Genomic DNA, 21,268 nt, shown 5'->3' on the forward strand with positions numbered 1-21,268 from the left:
CTTATTTCTGCTTATTATTCCACTGCAAAGGAAAAATAATAATAAAGGATAATTTTACAGTTTATTTACATCATTATTACTTCCAAAACATTTAAGCCTTTTATAAATGATGATTTGGTGATTTTAAAATGCTGCCTGTAGCCTGGGTGAAAATAAAATATATCTTTATGATTCCACTATAGCAGCAACAAGGTATGAAGGATTCTCCTTCAAATCATGGAATTACCAGTCTCTACCTTAAAGAAGGAGTCTGTCCTGTTAAAATGTGCCCATACTCCAAAGCTTTTAGCCACTGCTAACAAATAAACATGTAAGGGATATTAAAATGTACATTAAGGACCATCATGAGTCTTTTTGAGACTCTTTTTTTTTTTTTTTTTAGGAGAAATACATGAATCTAAACCTCCGTGGCAGAGGCAAAAAGGAAAAGACAGATAAACCAATCTACAATGTGGCATTAGTACCGAGTTAGAGGAATGTGTTATTTTTCAAATAAAACTTTCATATTATGAATTCACATTTAAAGATGTTAAATTTAACCAAAGATCAAAGATCTCATACATAGAAGCTCAAAAATATTTGTCAAGGAGAAAATTAACAATTAACTTTAAAATGGCCATTTCACAATTGATGAATATGGGTTAAGAGTGTAAGGAAGCTCCTTGCACTGTTCTTGCAACTCTTCTGTACGTTTAAATAGTATCAAAATAATATGTTACTTAGAAACCCTTAAGTAGTTTTGTTTTTCATTTTTTTTCTACATCTCAAAACTACATTTTAAAACTGAGTACCCAACAAATTGATTACTCTATCTAACAGAATTATAAGCTGGCTTATGCCAGATAATAATCTTCCTCCTGTCCATCATCACCAAATAATGTACCACCTACTCTTGGCAATGCATTTTCTCCAGGGCATTAAGTCTGTGAGAAAACTAGTATCAGTGTCTATTCAGTTAAAGTTGGAAATCCATAGTTTATAAGAGCAAATATTATTTTAGATTACAAAACGTGAAATCACAAAATGTAAATAAAAGGGGAAAAAAGTTTACGAAATAAACTACTTCTCCTATACTATACCAAGGTTGTGCAAGGTTATTTATATATAATATGTAACTTTCTACACAGATAGCTAATAAATTCATAGTGTATATAACCTGCACATTTTTTGCTGTAAGTATTTAACAATGCTGTAATTGGTGAGACTGTATTTTTATTAATAGATATGGCATTTAGATAATAAAGTCATCAAAGGAAAAACTATAAATTCTACAATCATGTAAAAGGGTATAAATCTCTTCTCTACGTTATACAAAAGACTCAAATTACTTAGGCACACAGCCCATGTAAACAGAACTTAGCAATAAAATTGATCCTCCAAAGCTGATATGCTAGCAGCAATGAATAAACACTTATGTTTATGACAAACTTCTTACAATTTTTTAGTGAATTCCTCACTAGGGTACACACACAAAAATGACCAGACTGTCTGTTTAAAACACTATTCAGGAAGACCAGACCGTCAATAAGCCCTCAACTTGGCTTCCTTCAGCCCTCACTTTTAAATGTGAATAGAGAGGCAAGAGTGACAGAGTTGCTAACATAAACAACAAAGATGAGAACAAAGGGCCAAGAAGGAAACAGAAACAATGCAGGGAGACAGGAAGAGAGTGAGAGTGACAGTGAGAGAGAAAAGACAGACAGAGAGAGAGCGAGAGAGAGAGAGAAAGAGAAAGAAAAGGAAGGAAAGAAAGGAAGAAGGGAGGATAGAAAGAAGGAAAGAAAGTCACACACTTGAAAGAATGACTGCTCTAAAAATGAACATCCATACAAAAAGATAACTCTTGGAAATAAAATTATGACAAATACAGATTCACTGGATGATACAGTAAAAGGAAATTTCCTTGAAAATGTCAGAGATGAAAACAGTAGAGAAATTATAAGAAGCAGATGATCAGTCTAGGGTTCTAACACTCAAGTAATAAGGATTCCAGAAAAAAGTGAGAGAAAAAATTTTTTCAAAAGCACAAGAAAATATCTCAGAATGCAGAATGAGTTCCTCAAATTGAAAAAAAAGCTCACCTACGGGGTGCGTGGGTGGCTCAGTCAATTAAGCATCTGGCTCTTGGTTTCAGCTCAGGTCATGATCTCACAGTTTGTGAGTTCGAACCCTGCATCAGGCTCTGTGCTGACAGCGCTTGGGACCTGCTTGGAATTCTCCCTCTCTCTCTGCCCCTTGCCTGCTCGCTCTGTCTCTTTCAAAAATAAATAAATACATTTTAAAGAAAGAAAGAAAAGAACCCACCTAGTGGGACACCTGGGTGGCTCAGTCACTTAAGCATCTGACTAGATCTCAGCTCAGGTCTTGATCTCAGGGTTGTGAGTTCAAGCCCCACCGTTAGACTCTGCGCTGGGCATGAAGCCTACCTGGGGAGGGGAGGGGAGAAAAAGGCCCATCTAGTGCCCAGAACAATGAAAAAAAAAAATTCACAGCAATATTCAGTAAAATTCCCAAATACCAGCAATACATGAACAATAAAAAAATGATAATAAAAGCTTCCATAGGGACTTAAAATAGATGTACTGCCAAGGAAGGGCAATCTGCACAAGAATGGGCCTCCACACCCAACATGGCAGCTAGACAAGCAGTGTTTAACCATGGCTGCAAATTAGAATCACTGGGATGTTTCAAAAAGTAATGACTAATTGAATCAGAATGTGTAGGGGTGAGCCCAGATATTATTCCTTCTCAAAATTCCCCAGATGATTCAAATCATCCTGCAACCAAGGTTGAGAACTGCCAAGCTCTACAGAAGACAACAAACAGGTGATGTTTTCAAAATTCTAACAAAAAATGAATTCCAAGTTGGAATGCATTAATAGCTAAATTATCAGTCAAGTTTAAGAGGAGAAGAAAAGACTATCAGATCTACAAGGAAGGCCTCAAAAATTTACTTCCCTGGTATCCTTTCTCAGAAAAAGACTGCACCTGCCAAAATGAGAAAGTAAACTAAGGAAGAGGGAGACAAAGGATTCAGAAAACAGGTTATTTAATACAAAAGAGAAAGATAAAGGAAATTCCCAAGATCATGATAAAAGCAAATTCAAAAAGGACTGCTATTTAGTGAGCCTAAAGTGCAATCAATACTGAGTAGAGCAGGAAGACAAGAAATTGACAAGAGGTATGAGGCGCAGTGGAAATAGAGATAAAAATCAAATCCTGGTGTGCAGGACCATATTACAACACTGTAAAGATTTTACAGTTTGTCAGGAAGTCTGAGCCGAATTAGTAAGAAGTAGGCAAAGAACTAAGGCAAACAAACAAAAACTTGTGATTTTTAAATGCCAGGAAAAACAAAAAGTTGTACATAAAAGAAACTACCAAAGTGCAGCATGTAGCTCAGCGGTAAACAGTCAAAATCACGTAAACAATAAATTCTAACTTAACAATAAATAAGGTAGAACATGAGAGGGTGAGCACGGGTAGGAGTATAAAAGAGCAAATTCTCATCTTCCAAAGTAGGAAATAAATGCATGTTCTCTAACACTGAAAAACCTAGGACAGTAATGTAAGTTACATTGAAACGCAGAGACAGAGATGAAATGGTAAAAACAAAAGAAAAGAAAAGAACTGACTCTGGGAGCGACAGTTAAAGTGGAAGAATGGGGCACAGGACTAGTGTGTTCATGACTAAGTCCAGTTCATGTACTCCTTTTTAAGCTGTTCACGTACTACTCTGATTAAAAGAAAAAGACAGGGGACTGACCACAGGTTTCAGGGAGGCCTGTGTCGACTACAAGAGCCCACACAATTATGCATGTTCTAAGGCGTGTAGTTGGGGCTTTAGTCCTTTGCAAATGACTTTCTGTATTCTCCTAGAGAGATGAGTCAAAACAAGGGCACAAAGCATTCTTTCTCATCCTATAAATCCTGAGAAACAAATCGAGAAAGAAAAAAAAAAAAAAAATCAACCCTTATTTCAAAATTTGGGAACATTAAAAAATTTTAAGTACTGTCATTCAAAATGAACGAATTAATTTAGATTAATTAAGTACTTTAAGAAATTCTCCGATAAAATATTGCACACTAGGAAATAGAATTCCAAGAAAAATATTTTACTCTGATGTTCAAATTGGTATCATAAGGAGTAAAATCTTTATTAAGATAAATGTTAATATCCCAGCTGTTACTGTTTTTAAATTCAAAATGATCACATGTAGTGATAATATACAGAAAGACTATATTGAAAAGAACATAATAAAGCACTAACTTCAAAAATTGAAGAAAATGTCTAAGAATTGTTTTCTTCTTTCCAGTAAACATTCTCAGTGTGATTCCCTGAAATGCTCTGATCTTTTCCTCCAAATTATCTGATTAATTTCAAATATCCAACTTGGTGACTTTTTTAAACCCCTATTACAGCATTTAATACACTGCCTTTTAATTTGTTTATTTGTCCCGAGCCCTGTATAAACTGTCAGCTCTGCAGGGCTTGGTACAGGGTCTCTCCTGTTCACCAATATATCCCTATCACAGAGTAGCGTGGTGCCTGGCACATGGGAAACACTCATTTAAGTAAATGAACAAATACATCACCTGAGTTAAATATTTATATGTAATTTAGAATCTATTTCTTGCTTAAGATAATGTTATACAGGAGACAAATTAGTATTTTATACATATAGGAGGAAGGTGAATAGAAAAGTACCTTTCAATGAGTGTCCCATTTTGAATCATCCAAACATCACAGTATGTTCGAGACACCAGCATAACAGCAATAAGTATCAAGTAACCTGTCTAAAATAAACCAGGCACAGTAAATTAAATAAATGCATTTTTAAAGATTAAAAGAAACATTATTTTGGTAAAGATTTTTGATTTCTTAATTCAAATCTTTATTCTAGCTTTAATACAGTAGCTGACATTTTACCTACAGGTAATTTTTAAATATAATTTTAAAAGAATTTAAAAATACAAATGAAAAAAGCCTTAAAATCATTTAATCTAACTCTGTCATCCAGAATTCAAAGTGAATCCCAGGCAGGTCAAACGACTTCCCTTCATACAATTAGCCAATAACAGAAGGTAGCAGTAGAACTTAAATTACCTGAGGCACAGTGTATTATGATTGTCCTGTACTGTGAATATACAAGTGTAATAAAGAAAAAGGACAGTAACTGTTAATGTACAGTTAAATAACTAACACATATTAAAGGCTAAAAGTTTGCCTAATGGAATAAATTTGGTTCAATTTGTTAGAAAAATCTCTAATACTGCCCCTGCCCTCAATTTAGTTATTTACACATAAAATAAGAAATAAAATAAGATTTACATATAAAATAAGAAATAAAAAATAAGAAAACAGAGCATAGGAGACAAGTATATTTCCATCGCTTCATGTGATAAGTGGCAGGACAGGAAGGCCTGGGGTGGCAAAAGAGGGTTATGACATTAGGAACAAATCAAACAGACCAAGGAAAACAAAGGAGAGAATGAGGATTATGAGTAAAGAAAGATGAAGGATTTAATGGGAAACAGAAAATAGATTAAAACCGTATGAATAATGGTATTGCATATCCAGCAGAATTTACCAGAATTAAGCTACTGTAAGCCTCTAAGTAGAACAAAATGTGAAAAAGTGTCATTTAGGGGACATTACTTAAACAATGCTGTGGAAAACAGATCACCGAGGGGAAAAGATGAGAGACTGAGTGAGGAGTCAACTCTCTCTGCGAGATGAGAGCCTACCCTCCAACCTCCAACACACACACCATTCAAAGCTGACCCCACTTAAATCTTCTAAACTGGAGGAATAATGACAGTAACATAGAAGCTCAAGTCAGGGAAGAGGACATGTGGCAGCAGGGACATTTGTTGGATAATGTATTTAAAGTTAAAGATATGGAGTCGAGTGGCAACTGCAACTATTATTTATGTAACTTTTACAAAACAAATAGTTTTTTAAAAAGGTGAAGGTACTCAAAATACAGCACTTTCCGTGAAGACGAGGCAGGGAGTCATAAACACAGAACAACGAAACCACAAGAAAAGACAATGTCAAAGAAAGTCTGTGTAACTGAGCAGTGAAAGCTGCTACCCCAACATCTGCCAGAAAGCAAAGATACCATCTTCCTACACTCGCCACCATCTGAAAGTTAGGTATGCAACTGGCAACAGAAGAATCTCTTCATTTCAATAAACACTATGGGCAGATGTCACTTTAACTGTAATGCTAACTTTCAATTCAGATCTTAAACACAATTTCAATCCTAAATTAATCACTGACATATAAAGGAAACACTAGACAAAGATAGTTTCTTTTTTCCTTCATTTTATGTTCTTGGCTTAATTTTTCCCTGAAATAAGTACCCACCTGACTTGGCTCACTTTAGCAAAATCTGGCAAACTTTGATTACTGACACTCCTGAAGCACCTTTCTACAAAGAAGTCCTTAGAATCACTACTATTCCCACGGTTAATGGGTCTGTGAACATGTCATAAACTAAAGATCTGCACTGATTTAGGCAGTCCTTTACCTCATGATATAGATCAACTTCCATATATCCATATGCAGTATTATCATTTCTCTATTTCCTAAATCAGTTAGTCTCTCTATCCCTACTTCCAATCTCCTGTGATTTCTATGGGAGTTTACTTCACTTTGGTGAACTGGGGTTAAACTTGGATTTTTATATTTCTCAAAGATAGTGTGCAAAATGACTCTGCAGCATGGCTAGGCCTAGACAAAGCTGCGAGGTTGGCCAATTTAGGCCCTTCTTATCTTCCTTACTAATTCCCGGAGACCCATCCAATGTCTCACATTCATTTTATGCTCAGCAAACCCTTGCTAAAAGGTCAAATAAGTACTGAACTGCTAACTCATAAGAGGGGAATATACAAATCTTTCCAGAGAAGTTTGTATTTTAAATAAGAATTCTTCAGTCAGGTGGTTGGAGAATGAGAAAACTTCACAAGAAGATACTGAGCATTAAGCTACTTTTTATCAATATCTGTTTTTGCTGGGGTAGAGGGCAGGATGTCATAGACATGAGGTCATGAAAGCACAAGAGCACAGAGCCTGACTACAAAATAGCAAAGAATATTCTAAGCAGGTGATACTGAAAGGTCAAAGTCAGGTTGTGACTTACCCTACAAAACATTTAAAAATAAAGAAAGGAGCAGATTTAAAAAGTGTCAGTGTGATCTCATTTTTATTAAAATATGTACTATACACCAAAATAACAACAGAAGTTCTGAGAGGCTAATAGGTACCAAGAAGAAAAAAATCTACCTGCATTTTCCAATTTTTCTTCAAGGAACATGCATTATCTCTATCTTATTTGGGGGAAAAAATGCTACTAAATTATTTTTTACAGTTGCATAACGGTGGAATCCACAAGCCACCATGCCAAAGTGAAGTAGAAAGAGAGCAAGTCCAGTGTGACGAAGGAATGTGCATTCTCTTTGGGGATTACAGTGCACTGGGAACTTCCTATCTTTTTCTTGCTATTCACAGATTATAAGGCTAATGGTTTTTAAAATGTGAACAATGGAAAACACGTTTCGAGAAAATAAATTTGGCAGAGAAGATAAAAAGGGGAGCTTCTTTGAAGTGAAACTAACTAAAGAACACTACAATATCCAGGTTAAGAATATTCAGAATGAAAAATGATCCAATCCCAGTGACTGAAAAGATGAATTATGGGAAAGAGAGTGAAAGGTAATGATATTTCTAGTGGTACAGACGGTGACTAAAGATGGAGAACACAGCATTATCTTATTTTTTAATCATTAAAAATACTCCTCAAATAATGATAAAGGTAATACTGATTAAAAGGGCAAAGGAAAAGATAATAAAAATTTATTCCTAGAACCAGCTCACTTACTGAAACTACTGGGAAAATTCATATATCATTTTGGGCATCTCAAAAACATATTTAATCAAATACAAAAGCATAACCCTCAAACATATTCCATCCATAAATCAATGTGACTTGTTAATATCTCAATGATATAAAAATGTTTGTCTTTCTAAATTTAATTTTGTTTTTATTAACAGAATTTAGCTATAAGAAAACAATACGGGGGCACTTGGGTGGCTCAGTTGGTTAAGCATCTGACTCAACTTCAGCACAGCTCATGGTCTCACGGTCATGGGATTAAGCCCCGTACCAGGCTCCTCCAAGATTGTCTAGGATATTCATTCTTTCTCTTTCTCTTTCTCTCTTTCTTTCTCTCTCTCTCTCTCTCTCTCCCCTCCCCTCTCCCTGCCCCTCCCCAGCTCAAGTGCACACGCACCCTCTCTTTCTCCCTCAAATTAATTAATTAAAAAATACAACACCATTTAAGGTAGCTGCAGTGAAGTACTCTATCTAGCATGTCACACAAAATATAATGAATATTTCATAAACAAGAGAAAACTATTTAAAAATTGGCACCAAACAACAAGAGTACTTACATGACAGGAGATGATTAAAAAAAAATTAAAACTTAGTAGGAGTCTTCATTACCTACACAGAAAACATCTGACCTGTAGAATAACAAAAGCTATTGGTCTGATCTCATGTAACCTCAAAAGTTAAACAATATAATTTCATAAGACTTACCTCTTTACAAAATGTTCTAGGGACCATAATTTTCAGAATCCGTGTGAGTCTTAAAAGAAACACCTTGTCCACCACAGCTCGCTCTTTTTTCCCCTCTTTCTACATTAAAACAAAAAAAGTTAAGATATTTATAACAAATAAGATTAAAGAACCACATTTCATCGAAGTCAGTAATAACAATTATCAAAATGGATATTGCATTCAGAGAGTGCAAACTTGCACTGCTCTTCAAACATGCTTTCAAGAAAATAAAATGTTATCAGAAACTGAATAAAGAAGTGAGAAGTTCTGGGCCACGGGAATATCCGGGAGAACACTGCAAGCAGAAGAAACAGCAAGTGTAAAATGCCAAGGTGAAAGCTCATTTAGTTGCTTGAGGAACAACGAAATGGCAATCTGGCTGGAACTAGAAGCATAGAAGCAAAGGATAGAAGCAGAAGATGAGATCAGAGAGACAGCTAAGAAATGGTCAAGTACTTACTATTATCCACTTCCTGATTAACAGTAGAATGTTTTTAAAATCCTGAACAGGAATTTTCCTGGTATTAATTACCGGGAACTTTTAGTTTCCTATATTTATCATTTAGCATTTCCAACATGCAATCTACCAACTCACTCTCTCTTCCTCGTAAACTCTAAGACAAGGTACCTTTACTCCTACAGCTCACATTCTAACAGGAGAAATACAGATAAAAATAAACCAACAAATTGTTACAGGTACACTAGGCAGGACCAGAAGAAAAAGACGGATTCAGCTAGGATGAAAGCAAGAGCTCTTTGGGGAGGTGACATTCAAGCTGCGACATAAAGTGAAGCCATGTGATAACTTTGGGACAGGAGGGTAGTCAAGCACAGGGAACACCAAACACAAAAACCCAGCGTTGAGAATTAAAATTAGTGCGTACACCGAAGAGCAAGAGTGTAGAAATGCTAAAGCAAAGAGAATAAAAATGAGAAAAGCTGAAGAGGTTGACATGGCCTGCAAAAGACAGACCCTTGAGGCCACAGTAAGGACTTAGAGTTTATTGCCAGTGTAGTGGGAAACCACTGAAGAAACTTAAGAGCAGTGATTAATCTTACCATCCTCAGACATTTCTTCTTTTAAGTGTTCGCAAGGATAAAGAAAATGTAAGATGAACTGGGTATGGTAGAGGCTATTTACTTTATTACCCCTGGACTGTTTGGAAGAATATACAGGAGAAACTTCCTGCAGTAGGCAACACACACCAGAAGGATCCCATCCCCTCCCTAGACCCTTCCCCACTTCCCATAATCAAAGTTACTTATTTGTTAACTACTAGGCTCTTGATAAACAATACCCATGGTATAGTAAATTCTATAGTTAAACTTTAGTGTAAATATGTTTCATCTAAGCTGATGAACCTGAAATGAATAGTTTGTATACTGAATTAGAATAATAATAATCTTCCATCTGTATGTCAGACACTGTGCTAAGTGCCTTATATTTATATAATCTTAACAGGCACTGACTGCATTACAGAACTGTAAACCAAGAAAGGAAGTCTGAAGGCACTGTATTTGTACAGTTACATCAGGAAGACTAAGATGGGTAACAATCAGCCTACCCTGTTACTGCTAGAACAGAGCTTAGGTCTTTCAAACCTTATGAAGGTTGCAAAACTCGTTCTACTGAATTAGAGGCCCAGTCTACTTCATTCACACATGCATGCATTCATTCAATAAATACTCACTCAGTCCCAGGCACTGTTCTGAATGATGTGGATACACCAGTAAGTAAAATAGACCAAAAGTGCTACTTACAGTCTATTTGTTTTTTTTAATATATTTTTTAATGTTTTTATTTATTTTTGAGAGAGAGCGAGCAGGAATGGGTTAGGGGCGGGAGACTGAGAGAGAATCTGAAGCAGGCTCTGCACGGACAGCAGCAAGCCCAACGTGGGACTCAAATTCATGAACCGTGAGATCATGACCTGAGCCAAAGTGGGATGCTTAACCAACTGAGCCACTCAGGCGCCCCCAGTCTATTTACTTTAGCTAGCTTATTCTTCTCAAGCTAAACCCTACAACTTCAACTGAAATCTCCCCTTTTACTTCCCCCAACTGACAAAATATAGGAAGAAAAAAATAAAGACAAGGCAATAGATATCAACTGCCTTCAAAAAAAAAGTTAAAACTTCTACTTTCAAGTTTTTCCTCCTGTCACTGCCTCCCTACCACACCTCACTGCACATGTAGTCAATACCTTGAATAAACAGAGTAGTAATAAATTAAATGGCCATCTTCTGACTTAAACAGAGGATTACCTATTTCTAGTTGCTTTCAAAAAACGATCTAGGGGGGGCGCCTGGGTGGCGCAGTCAGTTGGGCGTCCGACTTCGGCCAGGTCACGATCTCGCGGTCCGTGGGTTCGAGCCCCGCGTCAGGCTCTGGGCTGATGGCTCGGAGCCTGGAGCCTGTTTCCGATTCTGTGTCTCCCTCTCTCTCTGCCCCTCCCCCGTTCATGCTCTGTCTCTCTCTGTCCCAAAAATAAATAAAAAACGTTGAAAAAAAAAATTAAAAAAAAAAAAAAAAAACGATCTAGGGAAAACAATGAGGACAGTTTTAGAAAAGTTATAAGAAAGTCACATTGAAGCACTTTAAAATATTAACAGCTACTTGGTATATAATTCTTCCTCCTCTTTTATTACTGCTCCTATTGTCACCACTCCTAACCCATAAGCTTTCTGAAAGCCTGACTTGATTTGCATTTCATTTCAAGCCATGAAGGAACTGCATATATACTTCCTAAAGTCATCACCGCATGTTTTGCAAAGAAACCCCTGGACTAGAAGGCTGGCTCAGAAAGGCTGAAGACGTACCAAAATGCTCTACCAGTCTTGACACGTAATAAAACTCATACCTGAAACCAATCTAAAGGAGAGCATCTACAGAGACAGTACATTTCATAAGCACTACTAGACCATCCTATGAATTCACTTCAATTTCACAATTGACTTTCCCCACCTGGAACTTCCCACTATTTCTTTAAAAATACAAAAAAACACCTTGATGTTACAAATTTAAAACTTAAATTATAGAAAAAGCAAACCATTAGATAAAGACCATTTAAATAATGAAAGAAAAATGCAACCAGAAAATAATGTACCTAACACTCAGGAGGCAACTAGGTCAAAGGGCAAAAAGAAGTTCCAAATGATGTGCCAATCAACTTAGAAAGGTAAGATGAACTAGAATGAACTAAAACAGATGTTTGAAACAGCAAATAAAATAAAAGGTCATATGGCGCTGACAAGAGTGTAAGCATTCCGGTATATTGTTGGGAAAGTGCAAATTGATACGACTATCATGTAATACCTATAATAGCAACTAACAAAATGTAAAATGTACACGGGGTGTAAAATGTAAAATAACACAGCATATTTACTTTTAGGAACTTATCCTATTGGTATTCGGGCACATATGCTTAAACACATAAATGAAAAACATCTGCACACCGTATATTATCATAAAATCAAAACCTAAATATGCATCAATAATGATATAGTATATAAATTATAGAAAATTTATGCAATGAAAATTCTACACACCTGTAAAAAAGGAAGCAGCTCCTATTTATACAACAAAATACTACAGACCAGTTACATTAACTAGATCTTCAGCTATCAACACAGACATTAACATTGAAACTAAAAAACATTAAGCTGAAAAAAAGTAGAATGATACATCCATGATTCAATTTATAGAATTTTTAATATGCAAAATAGTTCTACTTACACTAATGTTTATGAAGCTACACATACATACAAACACCCCATCAGTATAAAACATGCATGGGAATGCTAAATTCTCCATTTGAATTTATGGTTCCCCATAAACACAGTACTGTGTTTACCTTTATATATTTTGAGTTTTATGTCATGTATACTGCCATCAAAATTAAATAAGTATTTTTAAATCAACTCAACTATGTCTTTATACTGTGTAACTCTATTAAATCTTCTTCTTAAATCTCATGTCTTGTGAAAATTGTACCATCCCACCAAACATTATAAAAAAATTTCAATGAAAAAAACATTCCCTTTTTAACTGCTTTCCCTCCTAAGTAACACATTAACTACAGAAAAATTAAAAAGTCTGAAGAGCAAAAATAAGGAGCCTATACCTATCATTTAGAGACATCAACTACCAGGCAAATATCCCATCAGATTTCATTTCAGCATATATGTATATATGTGTATATGTGCTCACTTCCTATAAATTTTACAAATGTGGTATAAGTGTGCATACTGTATTATATCCCTTTGTCAACTATTTAATCTAACATAAAGTTATCTTGCTCACACTATACAACGAGCAAATAAGTATATGCTAAAAAAAAAGTTATACAAAAATAGAAATTAAAGAATCAGTGAATGAATTTAGCTGTACTGACAAGTTTTAATGATGTCCTAGAACTTGATATGATATGATGCAGATGGTAGATATAACTAAGATAATTAAGGTTTGATTACTCAGATATAATTTAGATATGAGATTATGAAGATGGAAATATGCCAGACATTGAGATAAACAAACCCTGTCCCATTCTTCACAGTCAGAGAAAAAGATCACAGAAACCAAAGAACAGCAATTTTGACATCAATCTCTGGAATATTCAGAGAACAGACATTATATGGAAGATCTGGGTACATTAAGAGACACTAATTACTAGAAGCCAGCATGAGTTTACTAGGAATAAGTCATGTCTAACTCTTCCCATTTTCTTCTTTGTTAAGAACATTTTACTAGTATATTAACTGACATGTATAATGTAAGCTCCACAAGGGTAAGGACTTATATTCATATCTGCTGTACACCCAGAGACAAGACCAATAACTAGACATATATGAAGGGATCAATCAATATTTGTTGAGAGATCGACTTTATAAATGAATCAATAAACTTATCAAGAATTGATGTTCTTAGAAAATTACTGTGGCCCTTAATAAAGAAATATGAACCTGATTTTGCTATAGTTGGATATAGTCATAGCCAAATAAACCATAACCGAAAACAAGCAAACAAATAAAGATTAAGAGATGCTGGAGTAACCTCCTTGGTCCTAATTACATAGTCAATAATATCAGCAATTCTGAAGAAGAATGAGAAGGCCAATTTAAATTACTGAAAATGGGGCACCTGGGTGGTCCAGGTCATGATCTCATGGGTCATGGGTTTGAGCCCCACATCAGGCTCTGTGCTGACAGCTCAGAGCCTGGGGCCTGCTTTGGATTCTGTGTCTCCCTCTCTCTCTGCCCCTCCCCCACTTGAGCTCTCTGTATCTCTCTCAAAAATAAACAAGCATCAAAAAATTTTAGGGCGCCTGGGTGGCTCAGTCAGTGAAGTATCTGACTTCGGCTCAGGTCATGATCTCACAGTTTGTGAGTTCGAGTCCCACGTCAGGCTCTTTGTTGACAGCTCAGCGCCTAGAGCCTGCTTCAGATTCTGTGTCTCCCTCTCTCTCTGCCCCTCCCCTGCTCATGCTCTGTCTCTCTCTCTCAAAAATAAATAAATATTAAAATAAATAAATAAGTAACTAAAATTTTAATTATGGAGAATGCCTTCTACCGGACTTATTAGACGTCAGAATTACATTCAAACTTACACTAACAGTACAGACATACTATAGTATAGACTAATAACACATATCCAATAAGCTGCCATGTATAGAAATAAATATTTATTTAAAATAAATCAACTAAGTTACCATATGATCCAGCAATTCCACTTCTAGGTATTTACTCAAAAGAAATGAAAACACAGGTTCACACAAAAATTTGCACATGAATGTTCATAGCAGCATTATTCCTTATAACCTAAAAATGAAAACAACCTAAATTTCCCTCAACTGATAAATGGATAAATAAAATGTGGTAAATCTATGCAACAGAATATTATTTGGCAATAAAAAGGAATGAAATACTGATACATGCAACAACACAAATGAACCTTGAAAATGTCATGCTAAATAAAAGAAGCAGTCATAACATACCACATATTATATGATTCTTTTTACATAAAATTTCTGAAACAGGCAAATCACAGAAATAGAAAATAGATTAGTGATTACTGGGGTCTAAAAGAAGAGGTTAATGAGGAGTGATTGTTAATGGGTATGGAATTTCTTTTTGGGGAGAAGACAATTTCCTAAAATTAGTCCACACAACTCTGCGAATATACTGAACTGTATCCTTGAATGGATAAATCTTATAGTCTATAAATTATATCTCAATAAAGCTGTTATTAAAGAAGAAATTCAACTGATGAATACAGATGTAGGGAATCTGCCAACAGAGTTGTTCAACAGAAAGTAACTGAAGGAAGGACGCCTGGGTGGCTCCTCCCCCGCTCGCCCTCTGTCTCTCTCTCAAAAATAAACAAACATTAAAATAATTTTTTTTAAGGATAAATGAAGGTTACAATCTACCAAAAACTCAATTCAATGTAAACAGCAGTTAGGAGCAAAGACATAAATGTAATTCTAGGCTGAATTTCAGCAATATGGCTTTCATATTAAGAGAGGTAATAGTGCTGATATAGTCCATGCTAGTCAAGTGTTCTAGACTAAGAATAATGTCTAGAGAAACTAATCAGTGTAGGTCCAGAAGAATGTATATGGAATTGAAAAAGATTGGAAACCATGACAGATAGATAGAAGATAGATAAACTATCTTCAAACAATATGAAAGTCTATTAGAGAAAACAGAGCAGGCTTGTCCTATATGGCTACAAAAGACAAAATAGAGGGGCGCCTGGGTGGCGCAGTCGGTTAAGCGTCCGACTTCAGCCAGGTCACGATCTCGCGGTCCGTGAGTTCGAGCCCCGCGTCGGGCTCTGGGCTGATGGCTCGGAGCCTGGAGCCTGTTTCCGATTCTGTGTCTCCCTCTCTCTCTGCCCCTCCCCCGTTCATGCTCTGTCTCTCTCTGTCCCAAAAATAAAATAAAAAACGTTGAAAAAAAAAATTTTTTTAAAAGACAAAATAGAATCAATCACTAAGAGGGTAGAGGGGAAGATTAATCTCTTTATGGGCTGGAACTAATACAGTAATGGCTGCCTCCTAGGTGTTACTACTCCTCATCATATGAACAGATTCAAGTAAATACTGGAAGTCACCTATCAAGGAATCCTATTTCAAAAAGAATTCCTATAATAAACAGTGGATTGAATAATAAGTTCCCTTCTAATTCTAATATCATTTTATCCTAATTCAAATTTATGTAACAAAATAAATGAAATACATGAAATCCCAAAGAGTAGGTTATTTAAAATTTTACCTCATTGTTCTGTAATGGTGGTTTTCCATTTTTCTTACTGCAGAGGAAAAAAGAAAAGAGAAAGAGCTTTATTTGCAAACTGTTCCCATCATAAAAATTATTTTAAGACATCAGAAGAATATACCAAATTCTCCAAGTGAGTTCCTTCTTTTTCATATCACACAAAGATAGAACATATTAAATATAATACTCCAGCTGCCCCTTACTAAGTATTATTTAGAGAAAATGCTCAATATGTTAACTACTACTATATCAAGCATTGTATCATTAATTTTTAATACACACACACTCATTTTCCCATGGAGAGGCAGAGTCTATTTCTCCATCTTTGAATCAAGGTTTGGCCATGCAAACTGCTTCCACCAATGGGATATTAGCAAATTAACACAAGCAAGGGCTTGCAAACTATTTGTGCACTGGGCTCTCTTGCTGCTAGGAATCTTCTCCCAGCCATGTGAGCAATCCCAGATTAGTGGCCTAAAGGAGGAAGGACCATGTGCCATTCATGTTACAAATAGAAAACTGACTTGGTACATAAGTGGCATGGTTCATGCTATTCAAAAGCGATTAATCTGGTAATTACATCTAGGTCTGACCACTAATTTAGGTTACCTCCCTAAACAACATAATAATCAGGCTTAGGTTCTTTTTGTAACACACTATCATAGAACCCTATAATTCTGTACAACACTGATCACATTTTAAATCTCTTTTGATGGATAATTCCTCCCTATAAATCAGTTCCATGAGATCAGGAGCTACTGCAGGTTGGTTGCTCCAAAGTAGACATGAGGTGCTGTTTGGGGTACAAAATGTTTACTGGGGATCAATACCTATGAAAGGAAAGCAAGTCTAGACAAAACTCAAACTGTGATGCAGGCCCAATAAAATTTCAACCAACCAGGCAGGAAACCCTGTAGCAAGTACTGTCCATAAGAGTGCTCTGTGAAAGGTTGAAAAGGCCAGGTCTTTTTACCTTTTCCTTGTTCAGTCTACAAATGCATGCTGGTCCAGAAAGGTCAATCACTTGGGGAAGGTGACTCTGTAACAAAGGCAGACTCTAAGATGCAGGCAGAAGGGGTCACTTGGTTATCCAACTCCTTATAGCTGGACAGTAAGCCCTTATTTGAGGGGAATGTGGGTAGCATACCTCCGTGTCTACAGGGGGCATATAGTGTTCAATCCTCTATGTTCAACACTTAGTGGGGCTCCAACAATCTAAAATGAACACTTTCAGTTATAAGATACCAGATCACTGAACAAGGCTAGCAAGCCAAACTTAACTACAGTTTAGTAAATGCTCTTATTCTAAGAGTGCTTGGGTTTATTATTTTTTCTATTTTCAATTGTATTACAGGATTGCTTTTCTGTTTTAAATTTTTTATGAGATTGTAAAACTGTTTTAGAAAATGCCTTTATATATATGTTCAGGCAGGTGCAATTAATTATGAGCTCTCTTTTACAGGCTTTCTAAATTCCACTTTTTAATTTTTTTTTTAATTTTTTTTTTTTAACGTTTATTTATTTTTGAGACAGAGCATGAACGGTGGAGGGTCAGAGAGAGAGGGAGACACAGAATCTGAAACAGGCTCCAAGCTCTGAGCTGTCAGCACAGAGCCCGACGCGGGGCTCGAACTCACGGACCGCGAGATCATGACCTGAGCTGAAGTCGGACGCTTAACCGACTGAGCCACTCAGGCGCCCCTAAATTCCACTTTTTAAAACAATTCTTTAAGGGGTGTCTGGGTGGCTCAGTCGGTTGAGCATCCCACACTTGATTTCGACTCAGGTCACGATCTCAGTTTTGCGAGTTCTAGCCTGGCCGTCAGGCGCTGACAGCATGGAGCCTGCTTGAGATTCTCCCCCTTTCTCTGCCCCTCCCCCACTCACACTCTCGGTCTCCAAATAAATAAATAAACTTTAAAAAAAAGAATTATTTAATGTTTTCCATGAAAGTTCTCAATATTGAAGACACTAGCTACATAAATATATGTAGATCATTTAGGATAAATTAGAATTTTATGATAAATTTTATGATAAATTAGAATTTATTAGAATTAGTATGCCAGAATCCTAATTATTGAGTTACATGTTTTCACTTGAAATGTCATGCTACAGCCTGGAGAGAAGTTAATTTACTTCCAAAACATGATCTACTTACCAGTAGGCAGATTCAATTCTAACAAATATTAAGTATTTACCTTTTCTTGATTTTTATCTTATGAAACTAAAAAAGGCTCTACGACAGTCATGTCTTCTACTCTTGTGTATTCTTTGGCTACCAAAAAGATCAACTAACCAGCTAAATGCATTAAAATAAAGGTCAACGTGTTCAAAATATATTGCTGATTTTTACACTAATGGCAAGGTATCTGTAATAACTACAACAGTCATTAGTCAATAGTTGTCTTGTTACATTTCAGAGTACAACAAAATTCATTTAAAGATAATGTTACATAAATTTTTTATAAAAATAGCTATATTTTCCCAAACAAAAAAGTTAGTTAGGAAAGTGGCACTGTCTTATATTTCGGAAAATCTTATTCATGTCTGACTTAATAGAAGAAAACTGGGTTCTCATATCAGAGTCATTCTTTCTATTGTGATACAGATAGTTGTCAAATGGGAGTACTTCATAATTTTCATAACTATAATGTTACAGTGCAGTATGAAATCAATGAACCTCTTTGTACCCTATACAATAAAATCCATTGGTCTATAGTACATTACTTTTGGTGGATATTTTATCCATGCAAAATTTTGTAATATGCATTTGAGTTTTGGAAAATACTAATTCACTGAGTTGTGTAGCAGACCTTCCAAATGTAATATATTTTATTATGCAATATTTTAAAAATTATATTTGTTAATACTGCCACCAATCAGAAAAGTTTTTTGTTTTTTTTTTAATTTTAGAGACAGAGGGTAAGTGCAAGTGGCAGAGGGGCAGAGGGGCAGAGGGGCAGAGGGGCAGAGGGGCAGAGGCAGAGAGAGAGAGAGAGAGAGAGAGAGAGAATCTTAACCAGGCTCCATGCTCAGCGCGGAGCCAGACACAGGGGCTCAATCCCTTGACCATGGGATCATGACCTAAGCCAAAATCAAGAGTCAGATGCTCAAATGACTGAGCCACCCAGGCACCCTTGGCATCTGACTCTTCATTTTGGCTCAGGTCATGATCCCAGGGTTGCGGGATCAAGTGCAGCATCCAGCTCCACCTATGGCCAATTGATTTAAGACAAAGGTGCTAAGATAATTGAATGGGGAAAGAATAATCTTTTTTTATGTAAATTTTTTAATGTTTATTTATTTTTGAGAGAAAAAGAAAGAGATAGAACACAAGTAGGGGAGGGACAAAGAGGGAGACAAAGGCTCCAGGTTCTGAACTGTCAGCACAGAGCCCAACACAGGACTCAAACTCACAAACCACCAGGTCATGACCTGAGCCAAAGTCAGACGCTTAACCAACTGAGCCACCCAGGTGCCCCAAGAACAATCTTTTTAACAAATGTATCAGATCAACTGGACAGCCATATGTAAAATAAATTAATCCTACCACTTATTGCACACCATATACAAAAAAGAAATGGAAGTGGAACACAGACCTAAATGTAAGAGCTAAAACTATGAAACTTCTAGAAGAAAACAGGAAAAAAACCTTAGTAACCCTGAGTTAAAACAAAGACTTCTTAAATAGGACACACAAAATACAAGCTGTACCAGAAAAAAAAAAAAAAATCAATAACTTGGATTTCATCAAAATTTTAAATGTTTGTTCTTCAAAAGATAAAGAAAATATTTATAAAGCATATTTCCAGAAGCACCTGGATGGCTCAGTTAACCATGCAACTCTTGATTTCGGCTCATGTGGTGATCTCAGGCTACTAGTGCAGAGCCTGCTTGGGATTCTCTCTCTGCTCCTCCCCACCTCATGTGCTCTCTCTCAGAATAAGTAAACTTAAAAACAAAACAAAACAAAACATATCCCAGAAAAAGGCATATTCAGAATACATAATAATCTTAAGTCAAATAAGAAGACAATTCCTTTAAAGATTTAAACAGACACTGTGCCAAGGAAAATGTATGGATGGAAAATAAACACATGAATAATGCTCAAACATTCCCTTAGTTCTTAGAGAAATGCAAATTAAGATCACAGTGAGACACCACTACACTCATCCACTAGAATGGCTCAGATTAAAAAGACTGATCATACCAAGAATTATCAAGGATGTGGAACAACTGGAATCTTCCTATATACTGTTGATGGGAATATAAAATGATACAATCACTTTGGAAAACAGTTTCTTAAAAAGTTAAACAGGGGCGCCTGGGTGGCTCAGCTGGTTGAGGGTCCGACTTTGGCTCAGGTCATGATCTCACGTTCTGTGAGTTCGAGGCCCGCGTTGGGCTCTGTGCTGACAGCTCAGAGCCTGGAGCCTGCTTCAGATTCTGTGTCTCCCTCTCTCTCTGCCCTGCTTGTGCTCTCTCTCCGTCTCTCAAAAATAAATAAATATTGGGGCGCCTGGGTGGCTCAGTCGGTTAAGCATCTGACTTCGGCTCAGGTCACGATCTCGCAGTCTGTGAGTTGCAGCCCAGCCCCGCATCAGGCTCTGTGCTGACAGCTCGGAGCCTGGAGCCTGTTTCGGATTCTGTGTCTCCCTCTCTCTCTGACCCTCCCCCGTTCATGCTCTGTCTCTCTCTGTCTCAAAAATAAATAAACGTTAAAAAAAAAAATTTAAAAAATGTTAAATGTTCAATGTTAAACATACACCTACCATACAACCTAGCCATTCCTATTTGCTCATGAGAAATGAAAGCATACATCCATACATATACTCTACATAAATGTTCACAGCAGCTTTATTTTTAATGGTCAAAAACTGGAAACAATCCAAATGTCCATCAACAAGCAAGTGGTATATCCATAAAATGTACTCAACAATTAAAAAAACAAACTATTGATACACACAACATGGATGAATCTCAAAAGCAATATGCTGACAGAAAGTAGTTAGACAAAAAAGTATATAATGTATGATTCCACTTAGGAAATTCTAGAGCAACTAAAACCAATCTGTAGTTACAGAAGGCAGATTAGTGGTTGCTTCAAGCTAAGGGCAAGGAGGAGACTGACTACAAAGGGTCACAAGGAACTTTGGGATGATGGAAATGTTCATTACCTTGATTACAATAATTATTTCAGAGGTGTTACATGCCAAAACTCATCAAGTTGTATACTTTAAATATCAGCAGTTTACTATCAATAATGTTTCAATAAAGCCATAAAAAAAAAAAAATACTAACAGATACCAAAAAAGATTCTTTCCTAAGAACATAAGAGAATAGTGCATTTTGTTTGTTCTTTAT

General features: G+C 36.2%; 1 protein-coding gene across 2 annotated transcripts in view; it reads right to left on the reverse strand.

Annotated features, from left to right (window-relative positions):
- The window catches only part of ABCD3 (ATP binding cassette subfamily D member 3), a 75,588-nt gene that overhangs the window by 34,666 nt on the left and 19,654 nt on the right, over nt 1-21,268 (reverse strand). The window contains exons 2-4 of one of the 2 annotated variants that reach the window (XM_049616775.1): nt 15,902-15,938; nt 8,607-8,705; nt 4,709-4,797 (exon numbers count right to left, since the gene is read on the reverse strand). In XM_049616775.1, the coding sequence (XP_049472732.1) occupies nt 4,709-4,797; nt 8,607-8,705; nt 15,902-15,938 (225 nt within the window). Of the gene's footprint in view, nt 1-4,708; nt 4,798-8,606; nt 8,706-15,901; nt 15,939-21,268 lie in introns of those variants that run through there. The other variant, XM_049616777.1, reaches the window with a different exon arrangement.

Source organism: Panthera uncia (assembly GCF_023721935.1).
Source record: "Panthera uncia isolate 11264 chromosome C1 unlocalized genomic scaffold, Puncia_PCG_1.0 HiC_scaffold_4, whole genome shotgun sequence".
Classification (NCBI taxonomy): domain Eukaryota; kingdom Metazoa; phylum Chordata; class Mammalia; order Carnivora; family Felidae; genus Panthera; species Panthera uncia.